Here is a 20,126-nt window from a genome sequence, read left to right on the forward strand (position 1 = left end):
TTAGAGGATGGGGGAGGCTTGTCTTAGCAGTAGTCTGTGTGGAAAGGATCTCGGGGTCTTAGTGGAACGTGAGTCAGCAGTGTGATGCAGTGGCTAAAAAGGCAAATGCAATTTTGAGCCGTATCAACAGAAGTCTAGTGTCCAGATCACATGATGTGATGGTATCGCTTTACTCTGCTCTGGGAAGACCTCAGCTGGAGTCTTGTGTTCAGTTTTGGGCACCACATTTTAAGAAGGATCTAGACAAGCTGGAATGGGTCCAGAAGAAGGTGATGAAGATGGTGAGGGGTCTGGAGACCAAGTCCTATGAAGGAGCTGGGGATATTTAGCCTGGAGAGGAGGTGGCTGAGAGGTGATAGGATCACATCTTCAAGTACTTGAAGGGCTGTCATCTAGAGAAGGGTGTGGAATTGTTTTCTGTGGCCCCAGAAGGTAGGACCAGAACCAGCGTGTTGAAATTATATCAAAAGAGTTTCCGGCTCAGCATTAGGAAGAACTTCCTGACCATTCAAGCAGTTCCTCAGTGGAAGAGGCTTCCTCCTGGGGAGGTGGGGGGTGGGCTCTCCTTCCGTGGAGGGTTTGAAGCAGAGGCTAGAGGGCCATCTGACCACAAGGCTGATCCTGTGAATTGGGCAGATCAGGAGAAGGAGGGCAGGAAGGGCTGCCTCAGTGCTTAGTTCCTGTGGCCCTTTCTGACATGCCCAGGGAAATGCTGACGGCCACTTTGGGGTCAAGAAGCAATTTTTCTCCAGGCCAGTTTGGACAGGGATTCTGGAGGGTTTTTTTTTTTTTAAACGGGGGCGGGGAGGTATTTGTGAGTTTCCTGCATTGTGCAGGGGGCTGATGACCCTGGAGATCCCTTCCAACTCTAGGATTCTAGGAGAGGAGTCATGCCCTGGACAGGAATCACCCAGCTCAGGTAGGCAGAGGAGTGGGAGCAAAGGATCCAGCAGGAGTCTACTCACGGGAAGGGAACCTGCGGGGGGCGGGGCCCAGGGGGTCGCTGGGCAGTCTGCATTTGCTGCTCTTGGTGACTTTCTCCACATCTGGCTGCTTCTGGCTCAGCTGGTCCATGAACACCTGGCAGGAGGGAGGCAGCAACTGAGGGGGCCGCCCAGGGTCACCTGAGCCTCAGACCCCCTCCCACCCCCCCAGGAAGCTCCCAGAGGGAGGGAGGGAGGGACATCCTGCATCTTGCTCCTGGATCTCAGGACGGAGTGGGGGGGGTGTTTGTGTCGGGAATGGCCTTTCTGCTCCAGACAGTGCCCAGCTGGGGGAGGGAGTCAGAGCGACAACATCATGGGGTGAGGTTCAAAGCTCACCTCTGCCGGGAGGCCTGCCCCTCACACACTCCTGGCCTCGCCCCCCTGTGATGGTGTGGGGTTCCCGAGGGGAGGGGAGGGGAGGGCTCCCCATAGGCCTGCTGCAGGGGCCAAGTTACCGCGTGCTGAGAGGCGAGCTCCTGCAGCTGCTGGGCGTCCTCCGGGAGGGGCTCCTGCTCCCGCAGGCCCAGGGCCTCCTCCGCAGCCCTCATCCAGTCCATCAGCCGGGCCACTTCCTCCCGCTCGGCGGCCAGCGAGGCCGCCTGGCCTCGGAGTCTCTCCTCCTGCCGCTGGGCCCAGCTCTCCACCTGCAGGGGTGGGCGGGAGGGAGGCAGTTGGGCCTGGCTGGCCGTTGCCCACCCCCCAAGGCCACATCTTCCCCTGCTAAGCTCAGGAGGGAGGCGGAAGCCCCGTGGCTCAGCCCACCACCTCAAGGTGTTCCAGAGATCCCCACCAAGGCAGGGCAAAAGCAGGGAGAGCCCCCTGAGGTCACACACACACACACCCCGGCCTGCAGCATCAGAACGCTGCCCTTTGGTCAGGTCCCGCCCCCCCCCCCCCGTCCAGGGTGGGCTTCCTCCAGTCCATCAGCTGGGCTACTTCCTCCTGCTCTCTCACTCTCCCTGTAGCCCCCCCCCCCCCCGACCCAGGTCACCTCCTGGAAGCGGCTCTTGGTGACCGTCAGCCAGGACTTGATGGGGATGACGGCGTCCGGGTGGCAGGTGCTCAGGATCTCCTCCCCCAGGGACGTGACGCAGTCCAGCTCCAGCTGGTGGCACTGCAGACTCTGCCGCACCTCCTGCAGGGGCCCAAGTGGAGGGGGAGGAAGGAAGAGAGTCTCTGAGGGCTGCAGGGGAGGGCCATGGAGCTGGGGAGGGGAGGGGGGAGGCAGGCCCTGTGCTCACCTTCAGCTGGCTCTGGCGTTCCTGCACAGCCTCCGCCTCTGCTGGGGTGGCCCCTCCCTTGATCCTCTTCTCCGCCTCCGACAGGCGGCCCAGGAGAGAATGCACCAGCCGGTCAAACTCCTCTGCCTGGCACGTGGGAGCAAGCGGTTGGCATCTCAGCCCCGGCAGAAGCCCCCGTGCCCCTCCCTCCCTCCCTTGCCCACCTGCTGCAGGGCAGCCTCCAGGCGCGCCTGCTTGGAGAGGGAGAGCTGGCAGACCAGCTCCCAGTGGTGGCCCAGCTCTTCCATCTGGTGGGGCAGCCACTGGGAGTCGCCCGCCTGGCCACCCCACGTCAGGTCACGCACAGAACGCCGGAGGGTCCGCACACAGCTGGCCCTCTGCCCCAGCTCCTTCTGGAACACCTGCGGGGGAGAGAGGGAGGGGGAAAGGATGGTGTGCCCCGGCCTCTTCTCTCCTGGCACTGCCCACAACAGCCAGCCCCAAACCATCCTGCCCTCCCCCCATGGCTCAAGACCGGCTGCCCCCTCCCCACACACCTTGTGCTTGTCCATGAGTGCCCTGACCAGGTCTCTGTCACCTGCCACCGGCGTTTCCTCGGCCAGCTGCGGCTCGGCCCGGTACAGCCAGTCCAGGAGGGTCTGCAGGGCATCGGGGAAGCGGCCCGAGAAGAGCAGCGCCTCCTCCAGCTTCTGCTGCCTGAGAAAGATGGGGCAGAGGGGGCTCTGAGATCCTCCGGGCGGAGGAATAGCCCTCTTTCCCAGGTGCATCATGAGCCCCTCTGCTTCTCTTGAGCTTGTTCTGATGCGGCTCCTGCCCGTGGACGTCCTGTGAGGGGCCAGCAGGGCTCCCTGGAGACTGCAGGGGCCTGGAGAAGCTCCGGAGAGGAGAAAAGGGCCAGGAGCACATTTGGGGCAGGCACAGCTGGAAGGTGAGTCCAGGGTCTGTCCTTATCGCTTGGAGAGCGGCGTGACTGCAGACAGGGCCGGCGTGTGGGAGGAGGCCAAGTGGGAGCCACAAGGTGCCCCCTCTCCTCACGTGCTGGGCTGCTAACTTCCTGAGGCTTGGCAAGGTCAGGAAGACAGGGCGCACTCAGAGCCCGGCTCTGGGCGCACTCGCTGCCGCACGTGTCCAACTTTGCCGAGGCTTCACGAGGCTCAGGAAGCCTCATCGAAGTCAGGGGGCGTGGCAGCGCCATCTGGATCTCACCGAGGCTTGGGAAGCGTTGGCGAAGTTGGGGGAGGCAAGGGGCATTCTTGAAAGAACGTGCAGCTCGGCCTGCCCTGTGCCTGGCCCTCTCCTGCTTTAGAGCTCTTTCCCGCTCCCTTTGAAGTGGGAGAGGGCCGAGCACAGGGGTGGGCCTAGAGCTTGCTGTGCACACAATGCACGTGTGAATAGACACCTTGGGAGGCAGGTTTTGGCCTGGGGTGCTCGAACCCGTAGCGCCAGGCCTGATTGCAGATGCCAAATGACATCAGCAGGCAAATGAAAGACCGTAGGAGGCATGATTGGATTGGGTGTGAGATGCAGAGGAGCAGCAGTCGGCCTGGTCTGGCTTCAGGGCGTGGTCTTGCACTCCACTATCAGCTGCAATTCAGGAGACTCTCTCTCATCTCCCCTTGAAATCCCCGTGGAAGAGAACTGCTGCTGCTGCTCTTAGGTCAGCAGCTGAATGTTCAGAAGGTTAAAATGTCCCCCCTCCCCCCCACACACACTGTTTTTTGGATGTCTGCAATGTCAGACTTCTGACCTTTCCTTCTTTGTCAAGGGATTGGCCTGAGTGTCCAGGGCACCTGTCCTACAAACCACATGCCGTGTACCACCCCTCAGCACAGCACACCCAATCCAATCATGCCTGCTACTGCCATTCATTCGCCTGCTGTTGTCTTTTGGCATCTGAAATCCCCCCACTAGAGTGGACTTCCATTCTAGCTAGATCTGAAGAAGCGAGCAGGGAGTCCCAAAAGCTCCTCCCCTGTGGCCACCAATTCTGTGAGTCTTTCAGGTGTCCCTAGACTCTGGCTCTTTTCTCCCGCTGCAGAGAGACTGCCATGGCCGTCCATCTTGACCTGTGAGGAAGGTCAGGCTGAAAGAGAGGGTGCCCCAAGGTCATCCCCACAAGCTCTGTCCCGCAGCAGCGAGACAGAGAGAGAGAGAGAGAGAGAGAGAGCAGCCAGGGGCTCAGCAATGCTCTGCAGAACTTCATCTGTAGTTCTCTGCTATGCGTATCTTGCTTTCTTGGAATACTGATCCGAAGTCTGTGGAAGCACTTCTGAAGAGGGTGCCTGAAGCTGGCCGAGCTCCTTCTGACACCCTCCCTGGGCAGGAGGTCACATCCTCAGCCTCTCTGTTTCCTATAAACAGACCTTTGACGAGTGCCTTGTTTTATTTGTGGCACTCCTTTGCATGCCCGGAGGTGACAACTCAGGCACTGAACTGAAGCCAGCCACTGGCTGGTGGCCCAGGGAGCATCTGCAGAAGGAGTCTGGCGAGCAGGTTCCCTCTTGAGACAGAGAATGAAGCCCCCAGCTGTGGCTGACTGGTCTCTGGAAGGCGAACCCACCCAGGGGGCACTGCAGCAGTCTTGCCGCGACACGACCCCAACGGGAATCCAGGCGGCTGGAGCAGCTGGGCCAAGGCAGGGGCCATCTTCCGGGCTAAGTGGAGCAGGCAGAACCTCTGCTTTGCAGCCGGATCAGCCTGTTTCTCCAACAACACTCTGAGCCCTGCCCGGAAGGAACGATTTCCACCCACCCCAAACACATGTCCTTTGCTTCCTAACAATCTGTGCCTCCTGCTAGTGGAATATAGTCCTCAGTCCTTGGAGAGAGGGAATTCCTCGCAGAAATGACTCTTGAAGGCGGCTAGGCCGTGCCAACATGCTTCCAGTCCGGGGGAGGGGGGGAGCCGCTTTGTAGTTGAGCAACTGAGGGAGGGGGACCCCAGCCTCCTCCAGCACACACCAGCTTCACTACTGAAGGCCTGAAACGGGATGGGGGAAGCCCCTCCTGCGACTCCTGGGCGAGGGGGCTGCTGCCCTCCTTCCTTTGGCAGCAGAGGGGAGGGGGGCTTCATCCTTAATGCTCCAGGGGACCCCACCAGGTGAGCACAGGAGAGCGGCAAATACAAAGACTGTGGCCACGTGCCCTGGAGAAAGGCGGTCTTCTCCCAGAGGCCAGCTTCTATGGCCAGTGGGCTTTCCTGCAACCAGGGGCGAATGCAGCACAGGTCAGCAGGTGAGTGCCTGAAAAGGTGCACCCTTGGAAGCAGAGGCAGAGCTGAGGGGCAGGCAGGCAGGCAAGTGGGGAGCGGCTGGTGGGGGGTGGAGCTGCAGGCAGAGGAAGGGGGAAGCAGGAGTCCAGTCCCCTCCCCCCCACGCACCTCTCCGCAGCCTGGCTGCCCAGGGCCTCCCAGCGCTCCTTCAGCTCCCCCAGCATCTCTTCAAGGGCCTGCGTGTCCTCAGGGAGCTGGGCCTTCTCGCGGAGCAAACGCCCTCTCCTCAGGGTCGCCTCGTAAACCGGGCGCTTGGCGCGAAGTCCCTTCTGGAACTCCTAAAGGCAGAGGAGGAAGGAGGGGGAGGCTGAGAGAGAGGGGGGGCAGCTGCAGCACAGCACAGACTCCCCTGCTTCCTGGAGCCCTCCTGGAAGAACACCCCCCCCCCGTGACGACTGCGTCTCGTGCGAGGCAGGCCTCAGCCTCAGCCTCTGCCACGCCCCTGGGATGTGTGGAGCTCTCCAGGTGGAAGACAGAGATTTGCTCAGGGACTCCTCACATGGCCCAGGGTGCCAGCCCTGCCTCAGCTGGTGCCAACATGTCCCCTGGGCCCCCTGGCATCAGCCCGAAGATGAGGAAAGCAGGGAGAGAAGAACAGCCCACTGGGCCGGGCCAGGTGCCCCTTTTGGCAGAGCTGCTGAGGGACCAAGCGGGAGAAGGGAGAAAAACAGACGGCTTCCCTGCCCGGGAGGGACTGCCAGGGACACCCTACCCCCCCCCCCACACACACACACACCCAGGCAGTGGAGTCAGTCGCACAGGGAGGAGCTCATGCCTGGAGGGCCACAAGCAAAGATTTGGGAGACAGACGGCCATGAGGGAGGGGGCCGCAACACAGGTGGGGGGCAGCTTAAGGACCTTTTGTGGGGAGGTGGGCTGGCTGTGGGGCTGGAAGGAAGGCCACTAGCTGCAGGTCAGCAACAGGCTCTTCTTCACACACACACCCAAAGAAAGCTGAGCCCCAGGATCCAACTGGGGCCTGCCTGGAGCTCAGTACAGCACAAAGGAAGGAAGGAAGGAAGGAAGGAAGGAAGGAAGGAAGGAAGGAAGGAAGGAAGGAAGGAAGGAAGGAAGGAAGGGAGGGAGGGAGGGAGGGAGGGAGGGAGGGAGGGAGGGAGGAAAGGAAGGAAGGAAGGAAGGAAGGAAGGAAGGAAGGAAGGAAGGAAGGAAGGAAGGAAGGAAGGAAGGGAGGGAGGGAGGGAGGGAGGGAGGGAAGGGAGGGAGGGAGGGAGGGAGGGAGGAAGGAAGGAAGGAAGGAAGGAAGGAAGGAAGGAAGGAAGGAAGGAAGGAAGGGAGGGAGGGAGGGAGGGAGGGAGGGAGGGAGGAAAGGAAGGAAGGAAAGGAAGGAAGGAAGGAAGGAAGGAAGGAAGGAAGGAAGGAAGGAAGGAAGGAAGGAAGGAGGGAGGGAGGGAAGGAGGAAGTGAAGGGGGCAGGAAGGAAGGAAGGAAGGAGGGAGGGAGGAAGAAGGAGGGAGGAGGGAGGGAGGATGGGAGGAGGGAGGAAGGAAGGGAGGGAGGGGAAGGAAGGAAGGAAGGAGGGAGGGGAGGAAAGGAAAGGAAGGAAGAAAGGGAAGGGAGGGAGGGAGGAAAGGAAGGGAGGAAGGGAGGAGAGAGGGAGGGAGGGAAGAGGAAGGGGGAAGAAGGAAGGAAGAAGGAAGGAAGGAAGAAGGAAGGAAGGAAGGAAGGAAGGAAGGAAGGAAGGAAGGAAGGAAGGGGGAGGGAGGAAGGGAGGGAGGGAGGAAGTGGAAGGAAGAGAAGGAAAGAAGGAAGAAGGAGGGAGGGGAGGGAGGGGGAGAAGGAAGGGAGGAGGAGGAGCAAGAAGGAAGGAAGGAGGGGAGGGAGGGAGGAAGGAAGGGAGGGAGGGAGGGAGGAAGGAAGGAAGGAAGGAAGGGAGGGAGGGAGGGAGGGAGGAAAGGAAGGAAGGAAGGAAGAAAGGGAGGGGGGAGGGAGGGAGGAAAGGAAGGAAGGAAGGAGGGAGGGAAGGAAGGAGGGAAGGAGGAAGGAAGGGGGCAGGAAGGAAGGAGGGAGGGAGGGAGGGAAGGAGGAAGGAAGGAAGGAAGGAAGGGAGGGAGGGAGGGAAGAGGAAGGGAAGAACGAAGGAAGGAAGGAAGGAAGAGAGGGAGGGAGGGAGGGAAGAGGAAGGGAAGAAGGAAGGAAGGGAGGAAGGGAGGAAGGAAGGAAGGAAGGAAGGAAGGGAGGGAGGGAGGAAGGGAGGGAGGGAGGGAAGAGGAAGGGAAGAAGGAAGGAAGGAGGGAGGGAGGGAGGAAGAAAGGAAGGAAGGAGGGAGGGAGGGAGGAAGGAAGGAAGGAAGGAAGGAAGGAGGGAGGGAGGGAGGGAGGGAGGAAGGAAGGAAGGAAGGAAGGAAGGAAGGAAGGAAGGAAGGAAGGAAGGAAGGAAGGAAGAGAGGAGAGGGAGGGAAGGGAAGGGAAGGAAGGGAAGGGAAGGAAGGGAAGGAAGGAAGGAAGGAAGGAAGGAGAAGGAGGACGGAAGGAAGGAAGGAAGGAGGAGGAAGGAAGGAAGGAAGGAAGGAAGGAGGGAGGGAGGACCTTCTTGTGCTCCAGGTTGAAGCGCACACAGCTTCAGGCTTCACCGAAGACAAGGGTTGTGCCCACAGGGAGGTGCTGCACAGTTCAGGAGCAGGGACACCTGTCAGGAAGGCTGCGGGGGGAGGTGGCCCTGGCTCTGGGACAGGCAGCCTGGAAGTGCGGAGGGATCGGGTGTCTTTGAATCTCACAGCAAATTTTGTTAAACAAAGATGAATGAAGCAAGCCATTGGTCACTAAACAATTGAGATGAAATTCTGGAGGCCTTTTTAGCCCTTCATAACTCGCGAAGAAGTCCAGCTATTTCTGGAAGGCAGCTGTTCGGTCTTTGTGAAGGAAGTAAAAAAATAACATCTGGGTACACAAAGCCCCCCGCCATCCCTCTGAAACAAGAGATGGGGGGGGGGTCTGTTCTAAGGCTGTGTAAGTCGCCACCCCTTCTTGCTGCATCCATGGCAACTGCCCTCAAAAGGCCAAAGAAGCAAGTCACCACTTGCCAGCTTCTTGTGGAAGTTCCTGTGAGCAGAAAACCCGGCCCAGACACAAAGCAGGCTGGAGCGGATGATGGCGGAGGAGGACAAGAAGGAGGAGCCAATGTGGGATGACGGCTGCTGGGGAGAGATTGAGAAACTTCATCCAAAGGTGGCTGCAGATGCAGCAAGGACCCGAGGGGAGCGGAAACGGACCGCACCCTGGAGAGCAGCAAGCACACCCAGCTGCTGCCCTCTGCAATCACAGACTGGCTCAATCAATCAAGGTCAGCCTTTGGACTGGCAGCGGCTCTCCAGGGCCTGAGGTGGAAGAGGCCCTCGGCAGCCCTGGCAGGTGGAGCCTTTCACCTGGAGAGGCTGCTGCTGCCATCACGGGGGCCTGGGGCCTTCAAGCAGATGCCCTCTGCCACTGAGCCACACCCCGTGCCCTGCCTTGCAATCCAGGAAGATGTTTGAAGCCCCCCGGAAGCAGAGTTCCATACCAAGTAAGTTCTGTACCAAGTAAGAAAAAGAGCCAGGAGATGGCAGAGCCACTACGAGGGCAGGAAAGTGAAATTGTAACAGGTAATGAAGAGAGGGCAGGACCCCTCAATTCCTCAGTCTTCTCTTCTGAGGAAAACAGTGCTCCTGGGGAGGGGAAGATATGACGGTGGGACTAGGCAGAATTATAAGGGAAGGAGATTGAGAATAGTGCTCGACCTCCTTCCAGCCTTCGTCCCATCCCGACGGTGACAGGTAGTAGGGCCAGGTTGAATTACTCGCCTCCGTCACTGGTGTTATGCAATGCCAGGTCCATTAACAATAAGACCTCTTCCCTGCGGGAGTTCCTGTCCGAAAAGGATATGGACCTGGCTTGCGTGACCGAGACCTGGGTGCATGAGGGGGAGACGGTAGCTCTCTCCCAGACGGTCCCCCCGGGATACTCGGTCTTTCACCAGTCACGGACTAGCGGGCAGGGGGGAGGGGTGGCACTACTCATACGAGAGGCTTACTCCTTTAGGGCTCTTCTGGCTCCAGAGATTCTGGGCATTGAATGTGTTGGCCTGATGTGGGATGTTGGGGAGGGGTTGGCGATCTGGCTGGTGTACCGACCGCCTAATGCACCGGCCGGCGCCTTACCATCCCTGGTGGAGGCCGCGGCAGGCTGGGCGTTGGAGTGCCCAAGGCTCTTGGTCTTGGGTGACTTCAATGTCCATGCTGACGACGCGGCCTCCAGCCAGGCGATGGACCTGGTGTCATCCATGGCAACACTAGGACTCTCCCAGGTTGTTACAATGCCCACTCATCAGGGGGGACACATGTTAGACCTGGTCTTCGCAGCCGGAATATCAGTGACCGATATTGCAATGGAAGCAGTACCATGGTCGGATCACTTTGCCCTTAAGGCTCGTATGGATGTGTCACCCAAAACCTGTTTAGGCAGAGAGCGTATTTTAGCTCACCCGCGGAGTCTGATGGACCCAGAACGGTTCCTAACGGCCCTACGGGACACCTGGCCCACTGGCGATTCCCTGGATGATCTAGTAGAGTCCTGGAACGATGGGCTCTCCAGGACCATCGAGGAGATTGCACCCAGGCGCCCTCTGCGCCCCCACTCGAAGCCGTCGCCCTGGTTTAACCGGGAGCTGTGGCAATTAAAGCAGGGACTCAGATGACTGGAGAGGCAATGGCGGCGTACTCGAGATGAAGTGACCTGAACATCTTATAGAGAGAGTTTGAAGGCCTATGAGATGGCAATCAAATCCGCAAAGAAAGCATTCTTTGCGGCTAAGATTGCGTCCGCAACTTCGCGCCCGGCACAACTGTTTGATATAATTCAAGGACTTACAACGCTGCCGCAAGGCAGACCAAATTCTATTGAATTGGAAATAGGCTGCGAGGCTTTTGCGAATTTTTTTGCGGATAAAATCGCGTCACTCTGCCCCGACCCCCCTGCCAGTTTTAAGACAGTTAGTGAAACCGAGGCCCCGAGCCTGTCTTCGGATCATATTCTGGATGGTTTTAGCCCCCTCAGCCTGGAGGAAGTTGACAGGATTCTCTTATCTGCTCGCCCAACAACTTGTAAATTGGACCCATGCCTTTCCTGGCTTATTAAATCCTGCCAGAGGGACCTTAGATATCCTGTACGGGATATCATAAATAGATCCCTGACGGAAGGGCATTTTCCAACGCTGCTCAAAGAGGCTGTGGTCCGTCCCCTCCTAAAAAAAAAATCTTTAGACCCGGCCCAATTGGCACATTACCGGCTGGTCTCAAATTTGCCCTTTTTGGGCAAACTTATTGAGAGGGCAGTGGCGATGCAGTTACAGACTTTCCTGGAGGACGCTTCCGTCCTTGACCCATTTCAGTCCGGCTTTCGCCCGGGTCATGGGATGGAGACGGTGTTGGTTGCCCTGGTAGATGACCTTCAACGGCATCTGGATCGGGGTGGCTCGGCGGTGCTGATGTTGTTAGACCTGTCGGCTGCGTTTGACACGGTCGACCATCGGCTACTGATGTGCCGCCTTGCCGACGTGGGGATTCAGGGGTTGGCCTTACAGTGGCTTTTCTCTTTCCTTGAAGGTCGGGGACAAAGGGTCGCAATTGGGGGGGAGCTATCTCGGAGGTGCACACTCGATTGTGGTGTGCCCCAAGGGGCGGTTCTCTCCCCGATGTTATTTAACATCTATATGCGGCCTCTTGCCCGGATTGCCCGAAGGTATGGGCTGGGGTGTCACCAGTACACTGATGACACCCAGCTCTATCTACTGATGGACGGCCAGCCGTCTGCGCCCCGGAAAATCTCGATCAGGCACTACAGGCCGTGGCTGAGTGGCTCAGACTGAGTGGACTGAGACTAAATCCTGCGAAGACAGAGGTCCTTTGCTTGGATCGCCGGGGGCCGGGAGGGGGAATCCCCCTACCATTTTTTGACGGTGCGCCGCTGACGGCGGCGGACAGGGTCAAGAGCCTGGGGGTACTATTGGAGCCTTCTTTAAAGATGGAGGCTCAGATAGCAGCCGCTGCCAAGTCCGCGTTCTTTCACCTTAGACGGGCAAGGCAGTTGGCCGCCTTCCTGGAGTGCGACGACCTAGAAACAGTGATCCGTGCTATGGTCACCTCGAGGTTGGACTACTGCAATGCCCTCTACATGGGGCTGCCCCTGTCCCGAACTCGGAAATGGTGCAGAATGCCGCGGCCCGGCTGTTATTGGGTCTCCCAAAATGGGGACACATTCAGCCGGGTCTTCGGACCCTGCACTGGCTTCCAGTGATATACCGAGTTCAGTACAAGGTGCTGGTCATTACCTTTAAAGCCCTATATGGCCTGGGACCTGCCTACCTGAAGGACCGTCTCTCCCCACATGTTCCCCAGAGAGTACTGAGGTCAGGAACTCAAAATCTTCTCACTATCCCTGGGCCAAAAGAAGCCCGCTTAAAATCCACTAGAGATAGGGCTTTCTCTGTTATGGCCCCTACATGGTGGAATCAGCTGCCGGAGGAGGTGAGAGCCCTGCGGGACCTTGTTCAGTTCCACAGGGCCTGTAAGACGACCCTCTTCCGGCTAGCCTACACCTAGCTGAGATGAGAAACTCAATGTAGCTTGCCAGACTCCTGTTATATATATTTTTGGAATGTTTACTGGTTTTTAAGGTTTTAACTGTTTTAAATGTTTAACTGTTTATATATTTAAATATTGTTTAATTTTATGTTTGACTAATTGTTGGGAGCTGCCCTGAGCCACTTGTGGGAAGGGCGGGATACAAATCATAAATAAATAAAATAAAATAAAATAAATAAAAATGGGACATATGAAGAGGGAAGGGAATTGCAGCCTAGGATCCGCACAGGAGTAGTACATCAACACCTAGTTTCTTTAAATGAAACTAAGTCCTCAGGGCCAGATGAACAGCATCCAAGGGTACTAAAAGAACTTGCAGATCATAGAATAGAGTTGGAAGAGACCTCCAGGGTCATCTAGTCCAACCCCCTGCACAATGCAGGAAACCCACAAATACCTACCCCAATGTAATTCCCAATGTAAACCCACAAATACCTACCCCAATGTAAGATGTAATTCCTAAGTCTCTGGCCATTATTTTTGAGAATTCTTGGAGAACAGGTGAGGTGCCAGAAGACTTGGAGGTGGACAAACATTGTCCCCATCTACAAGAAGGGCAAACCACTCCAGTATCCTTGCCAAGAAAACCCCATGAACAGTAACAAAGGGGTAAAAGATATGGCGCTGGAAGATGAGCCCCTCAGCTCAGAAGGTGCCCAGTATGCTACTGGGGAAGAGCATTCAAGTAACCACAGAAAGAGTGAAGTGGCTGGGCCAAAGCCGAAAGGACGCTCAGCTGTGGATGTGTCTGATGGTGAAAGAACAGTGTCTGATGGTGAAAGAACAGTCCGATGCTGCAAAGAACAATACTGCATCGGAACGTGGAATGTAAGATCTATGAATCAAGGTAAGCTAGATGTGGTCAAACAAGAGACGGCAAGAATGAACATCGACATCTTGGGAATCAGTGAACTAAAACGGACGGGAATGGGTGAATTTAACTCAGAGGATCACTACATATTATTTAACTCAGAGGATCACTACATATTATTGTGGGCAAGAGTCCCGTAGAAGAAATGGTGTGGCCTTTATAGTTAACAAGAGAGTGAGGAAGGCAGTAATGGGATACAATCTCAAAAATGACAGAATGATCTCGGTCCGTATCCAAGGCAAACCATTCAATATCACAGGTAAGCTAGATGTGGTCGAACAAGAGATGGCAAGAATGAACATCGACATCTTGGGAATCAGTGAACTAAAATGGACGGGAATGGGTGAATTTAACTCAGAGGATCACTGCATCTATTATTGTGGGCAAGAGTCCCATAGAAGAAATGGTGTGGCCTTTATAGTTAACAAGAGAGTGAGGAAGGCAGTAATGGGATACAATCTCAAAAATGACAGAATGATCTCGGTCCGTATCCAAGGCAAACCATTCAATATCACAATAATCCAAGTCTATGCCCCAACCACTGATGCAGAAGAATCATAGAACCATAGAATCACAGTGTTGGAAGGGACCTCTAGGGTCATCTAGTCCAACCCCTTGCACAATGCAGGAAACTCACAAATACTTCCCCCCTAATTCACAGGATCTTCATTGCTGTCAGATGGCCATTTAGTCTCTGTTTAAAAGCCTCCAAGGAAGGAGAGCCCACCACCTCCCGAAGAAGCCTGTTCCACTGAGGAATCACTCTAATGGTCAGGAAGTTCTTCCTAATGTTGAGCCGGAAACTCTTTTGATTTAATTTCAACTCACTGGTTCTGGTCCTACTTTCCGGGGCCACAGAAAACAATTCCACACTATCCTCTATATGTCAGCCCTTCAAGTCCTTGAAGATGGTGATCATATCGCCTATCAGCCGCCTCCTCTCCAGGCTAAACATCCCCAGCTCCTTCAACCTTTCTTCATAGGACTTGGTCTCCAGATCCCTCACCATATTCATCGCCCTCCTCTGGACCCGTTCCAGCTTGTCTATATCTTTCTTAAAATGTGGTGCCCAAAACTGAACACAGTATTCCAGGTGAGGTCTTACCAGAGCAAAATAAAACGATACCATCACATTACGTGATCTGGACACTATTGTTGATAAAGGCCAAAATTGCATTTGCCTTTTTAGCCACCGCATCACACTGTTGACTCATGTTCAGCGTATGATCCACTAAGACCCCTAGATCCTTTTCGCACATACTACTGCTAAGACAATAATAATAATAATAACTTTTTATTTATATCCTGCCCTCCCCGCCGAGGCAGGCTCAGGGTGGCTCACAACACATAAATACAATACACAGTAAAACCATAATACACAATAATTACAATTAGATAAAACCATCATTTAAATCAACATATTAAATTAACATTATGGTGCTATAACTCAGATCTTCTATAAAATCAGTGGCTAAAAACATCTTCAGCGAATCTATCTTGGCTCAGCATTAAGTGAAGGCCATTTTAAAGAGAAAGGTCTTGCAGGCCCTGCGGAATTTGTCCAAACACCGGAGGGCCATACAAGCCTCCCCCAGCCTATAACCATACATTGGGTTTTTCCTACCTAAATACAGAACTTTATATTTATTCCTGTTAAAATTCAGAGGCTGAATAAAGAGGCTGAAGTAGACCAGTTCTATGAAGATCTACAACATCTTCTAGAATTAACACCCAAAAAAAGATGTCCTCCTCCTTATAGGAGACTGAAATGCCAAAGTAGGAAGTCAAAAGGTGACCAGAACAACTGACAAGTTTGGCCTTGGAAAACAAAATGAAGCCGGGCAAAGGCTAATAGAGTTTTGCCAAGAGAACAAGCTGGTCATAGCGAACACCCCCTTCCAACAACCTAAAAGGCGACTCTACACCTGATGGACATCGCCCGATGGGCAACACAGAAATCAGATTGATTATATACTCTGCAGTCAAAGATGGAGAAGTGCCTTACAGTCAGCAAAAACAAGACCTGGAGCTGACTGCAGCTCAGATCATGAGCTACTCATCGCAAAATTCAGGCTTAAACTGAAGAAAACTGTAATTTGTAAAGGCTATTTACTCCACTCAAAAGGCTAGAATAAATATTAATGGAAACCTTTCAGAACCTATACATATTGAGCAAGGTACCAGACAAGGTTGCCCGCTTTCACCTCTCCTTTTTGTTTTTGCTTTGGTGTTTCTGATCAACACGATACGTGAGGACAAGGAGATCAGAGTTGCGAGAATAAAGGGGAAAGGTTTAAAATCCAAGCTTTTGCAGATGACATGCTATTCATCCTAGAAGATCCCATACACTCAATTGGAAAATTTAAAATGAGGTTGGAACAATATGGGGATGTAGCGGGCCTTAAAATAAATTATCAAAAGACCAAGTTCCTTGCGAAAAATATGTCACAAAAGCAAATTAGTGAATTGGAAGAGAAATCGGGTATTGGACATGGAAAAAGAGCAAAATACTTAGGTATTTACTTGACAACAGAATTGAAAAACTTGAAACATGACAATTTTGATAAGATTATGAAGGAAATAAAATTTGATTTAGAAAGATGGAATGATCTGCAAATTTCCCTACTAGGAAGAAACACGTCGATTAAAATGAGCTACCTCGAATTCTCTTCCTATTTCAAACGAGTCCGATTGTAATCCCACAGCTTATTTTCAACAATTGAACAAGATAATAAGTAAATTTATATGGCAAAATAAGAGGCCCAGAATAAAATTGAAGATACTACAAGATAGTAAACGAAGAGGGGGGTTTGCATTACCAGACTGGCAAACATATTACAAGACATGTGTTTTAACTTGGGCAAAGGATTGGCTTTTATTGAAGAATAAGAGATTACTGATATTAGAAGGGGCAGATCTAATAAGGGGGTGGCATTCCTATATTTGGTACCAACCCCCAAAAAAGAATAGTGTATTTTTTAGACACGAAATAAGAAAGTCAATCTATAAAATTTGGATAGGAGTAAAAGCCCAATTTTACAGGTACATGCCTGTATGGCTATCTCCGGTAGAAGCATCAGCTCACCCTAACCTTTACCAATGGGAGCACAATCTTAATTATGAGACCTTATTAGATGATAAAGGCGATTTACAACTTGATGAAAAATCCTTAGATTGGTGGATTAAACTACAGATTAGATCAAGATATTAATTGAAAAGGAGTTTGACAAGGATGTATATTGTCACCCTGCTTATTTAATATGCAGAGTACATCATGTGGAATGCTGGCCTGGATGACACACAAGCCAAAATTAAGAAAAACATCAACAACCTCAGATATGCAGATAACACTACTCTAATGGCAGAAAGTGAGGGGACCTAAAGAACCTCTTGATGAGGGTGAAAGAGGAGAGCACAAAAGTAGGCTTGAAACTCAACATCAAAAAAAATTAAGATCATGGCATCCATCACACCTTGGCAAATAGAAGGGGAAGACACGGAAGTAGTGACAGACTTCACATTTCTGGGATCCAAGATCACTGCAGATGGTGACTGTAGCCATGAAATTAAAAGACGTTTGCTCCTTGAGAGGACAGCTATGGCAAACCTGAGCAGTATAATAAATAGTAGAGACATCACCCTGCCAACAAAAGTTCATATAGTCAAAGCGATGGTATTCCCAGTAGTAATGTATGGCTGTGAGAGCTGGACCATAAGGAAGGCCAAGCGCAGAAGAATAGATGCTTTTGAGATGTGGTGCTGGAGAAGACTCTTTAGAGTCCCTTGGACTGTAAGAAGATCCAATCAGTCAGTCCTAAGGGAAATCAACCCAGACTGTTCCCTGGAAGGTCAGATGCTGAAGCTCAAATGCTTTGGCCCCCAAATGAGAAGGGAGCACTCCCTGGAGAAGACCCTGATGCTGGGAAAGACAGAAGAAAAAAGAAGGGGATGGCAAAAGATGAGATGGCTAGACAGTGTTACTGATGTAATAAATATGAATCTGAGTAGACTCTGGAGGGTGGTGGAAGACAGGAGGGCCTGGCGTGACTTTGTCCACGGGGTAGCAAAGAGTCGGACTCGACTGTGCGACTGAACAGCAACAACAAGAAGGGGGGAAAGGAGGATCTGGGAAAATACCAACCCACCAGCTTGATGTCTGTATCTGAAAAAGTTTTAGAACAAATCATGAAAAAGTCAGTCCGACTCCTGGAACATTTAGAAAAAAATGGCTGTGATTACTAAGAGCCAGCACGGGTTTCTCAAGAACAAGTCATGTCAGACTAACTTTATCTCCTTTTTAAAGAAAGTCATTGCTTTGCTGGATCAGGGAATGCTGTAGACATCGTTTATCTTGATTTCAGTAAAGCTTTTGATAAGGGTCCACATACTATCCTTATTGGCAAGTTGGTAAAATGTGGTTGGATCCTGCTACTATTAGGTGGATCTGCAACTGGTTGACAGATTGCACCCAAAGAGTGCTTGTTAATAGTTCCTCATCCTCAAGGATCTGTCCTGGGACCTGTTTTGTTAACCTCTTCATAAATTATTTGGATGAAGGAATAGACGAAAAGCTTATTAAATTATAAATTAGCAGATAATACTAAATTGGGTGGGATTGAACATACAGTAGAAGACAGAGTCAGGACACAGAATGATCTTGACAGGCTGGAAAACTGGGCTAAAACACATAAAATTAATTTCAACAGAGAGAAATGCAGTGTTCTGCATTAGGTAGAAAAAAGACCTCACCTAGAGCATGGTATTCAGTTTCGGGCACCACGAATTAAGTAGGATCTAGACAGGCTGGAACATGTCCATAGGAGGGCAATGAAGATGGTGAGGGATCTGGAGATCGAGTCCTACCAGGAAGGAGCTGGGTATGTTTAGCCTGGAGAGGAGATAACTGAGAGGTGATATGATCACCATCTTCAAGTATTTGAAGGGCTGTTATATAGAGAATGGTGTGGAGTTGTTTTCTGTTGCCCCAGAAGGTTGGACCAGAATCAATGGGTTGAAATTAAACCAAAAGAGTTTCTGGCTCAACATTAGGAAGAACTTCCTGACAGTGGAACAGGCTTCCTCCTCAGGATGTGGTGGGCTTTCCTCAGTGGAAGAGGCTTCCTCCTCGGGAGGTGGTGGGCTTTCCTTCCTTGGAGGTTTCTAAGCAGAGGCTAGATGGCCATCTGACAGCAATGCTGATTCTGTGACCTTAGGCAGATTGTGAGAAGGAGGGCAGGAAGGGCTGAATCAGAACCATAGAGTTGGAAGAGATCTTCAGGGTCATCTAGTCTAACCCCCTGCACAATGCAGGAACTTCACAAATACCTCCCCCCACACACACATCCCTAGTGACCCCTGCAGGCTCCAGGCCCAGAAGATGGCAAAACCCTCCAGCATCCCTGGCCAAACTGGCCTGGAGAAAAATGGCTGACCCCAAAGCGTCGATCAGCATTTCCCTGGGCCATCTTTTGTGGCCAAATAGCTGGTATAAAAGGAAGTTGCATGCCAAGACAGCTGCCTCCATGGAAGTGTTCCTCTCTTGTGTGCAGCTTGACTTGCTTGCTGGGACTCTCCGGCCTCTTCTGCAGCTGGCACTGCTTATTGCTCCCCCCATGCCAAGGATGCCACTCTACTTCCCCTCGAGCCCATGCCAAGGGTGCACCTGCCCAGCCAGCCACTCTGTCCCGAAACACTGCCAGGCACCAGAAAGTGCCTGGTGGGCTGCAGGTGAAAGTCTCTGGGGTCTCCAGGACAGGACAGGACCACCCAGTCTGCAGCAGCACCAGCAGGATCCAGGTAGAAGCGCCCCCGTCCCCGCCCCTGCCAGTCTGGCCCTTTTATCCTGGCGGGAGGGGGGGCTCCCTTACCTTCTGCTCCGCCAGGTGGGCCTTGATCTCCTCCGGGCTCTTGGCGGTGCTGCTGGTCGCCTCCAGGGTGGACTCTGCCTCCTCCAGCCAGTCGAGAAGCAGCTGCCAGGATTCCTGGAACTGAAGCCCAGAGGGGCAGAGCGCTCCACCTCTGTCCTGCAGGCCCCCACTCACCCCCCCCCCCGCCCTCTACCACTGCAGCACCCCCTCTCGGTGCCAGGTACCTGCTTGGCACATTTGCGGGCCTCTTCCAGGACGGTGCCCCTCTGGCTGACTCGCTGAAGCACTCTGGCCAGACGCTCCTTGGCACTCAGCACCAGGCGGTGGACGGCCCTGCCCTCCTGCTGGTGGCTGAAGTCCTTCACACGGGTGGCCACAGCCTCCAGGCCCGCCAGCTTCTCCTCCTGCCCCTGGGCCTCCTTCAGCAGCACCTGGCAGGGACCGACAGGGCAGGTGGGCCCACAGCATCGGCAGCAGGAGTGGATGGAGGCCTGCAAGGAGCCCAGGAGGACTGGCTGGGGAAAGACACAGCCTCCCCCCACTCTCAAAAGCCTCTTGGGCCTCCAAGAGAAAGCGGGACTGCCAAAGGCTTACCTTCTGCTCTTGCACCTGGCTGGTGACAGTTTCCAGCACATAGCTGGGTGGGGGCAGGACCGCCAGGGCCTCCTCCATGGCCCCCACCCCTCTCAGCAGCTCCTGGGAGGTGGCGTGGAACTCCGTGGTCAGCCTCAGGCCCTCTGTGAGCTGCTCCTGGAGGAGAAATGGAGCCCTGCAGCTGCTCGCCGGCCAGCCTGCCACCCTGACTGCACCCCCACCCCGCCCCACTGACCTTCCTCTCCTGCAGCAGGACGGCCACGCTGCCCCACTTTTGCTCCAGGATGCTCAGGCTGTGCTCGGTGCTGGAGGGCCGAGGGGCCTGAGGACTGGTGGCCAGCAGATGCCGCAGCTGTTCCTGGACCCGGCCGTACACCCCCTCCTTTGCCTCAGCCTCTTTGCACAGCTCCTGCCAGAAAAGGCCATTCAAGCAGGCTGCAAGACCCCTCTGCAGGAGAAAACGGCTGCTCTGGGGGACGAACCCTCCCCCAAGCCCCTGCACGCTCCATCCCCAAAGTCTCCAGGCATTCCCCAGCCTGGAGCTGGCAACGCTTGAAGGAGGCAGAGGGAGCGTTTTCTTGCCCTCTCCCTTCACACGAGAGGCACCCTCCGGGAAGGCCACGAGCCACACCTTCACAACAGACAACAAAAGGGAATGTTTCCT

The 20,126-nt window shown here is 53.9% G+C and overlaps 1 protein-coding gene across 1 annotated transcript; it reads right to left on the minus strand.

Moving 5' to 3' along the window:
* Window positions 1-957: 957 nt before the first annotated feature.
* Window positions 958-19,866, minus strand: LOC132574796 (microtubule-actin cross-linking factor 1, isoforms 6/7-like). The gene is made up of 11 exons (XM_060243030.1): window positions 19,698-19,866; window positions 19,463-19,618; window positions 19,093-19,299; window positions 18,869-18,988; window positions 5,606-5,775; window positions 2,764-2,923; window positions 2,431-2,628; window positions 2,228-2,353; window positions 1,978-2,121; window positions 1,442-1,630; window positions 958-1,080 (listed from the first exon to the last, which is right to left on the minus strand). Exons 2-11 carry the CDS (start codon window positions 19,538-19,540, stop codon window positions 958-960), a joined length of 1,515 nt encoding a protein of 504 aa, XP_060099013.1. The 5' UTR covers window positions 19,541-19,618; window positions 19,698-19,866.
* Window positions 19,867-20,126: the final 260 nt, after the last annotated feature.

This window comes from Heteronotia binoei, chromosome 7, assembly GCF_032191835.1.
Source record: "Heteronotia binoei isolate CCM8104 ecotype False Entrance Well chromosome 7, APGP_CSIRO_Hbin_v1, whole genome shotgun sequence".
Taxonomy (NCBI): domain Eukaryota; kingdom Metazoa; phylum Chordata; class Lepidosauria; order Squamata; family Gekkonidae; genus Heteronotia; species Heteronotia binoei.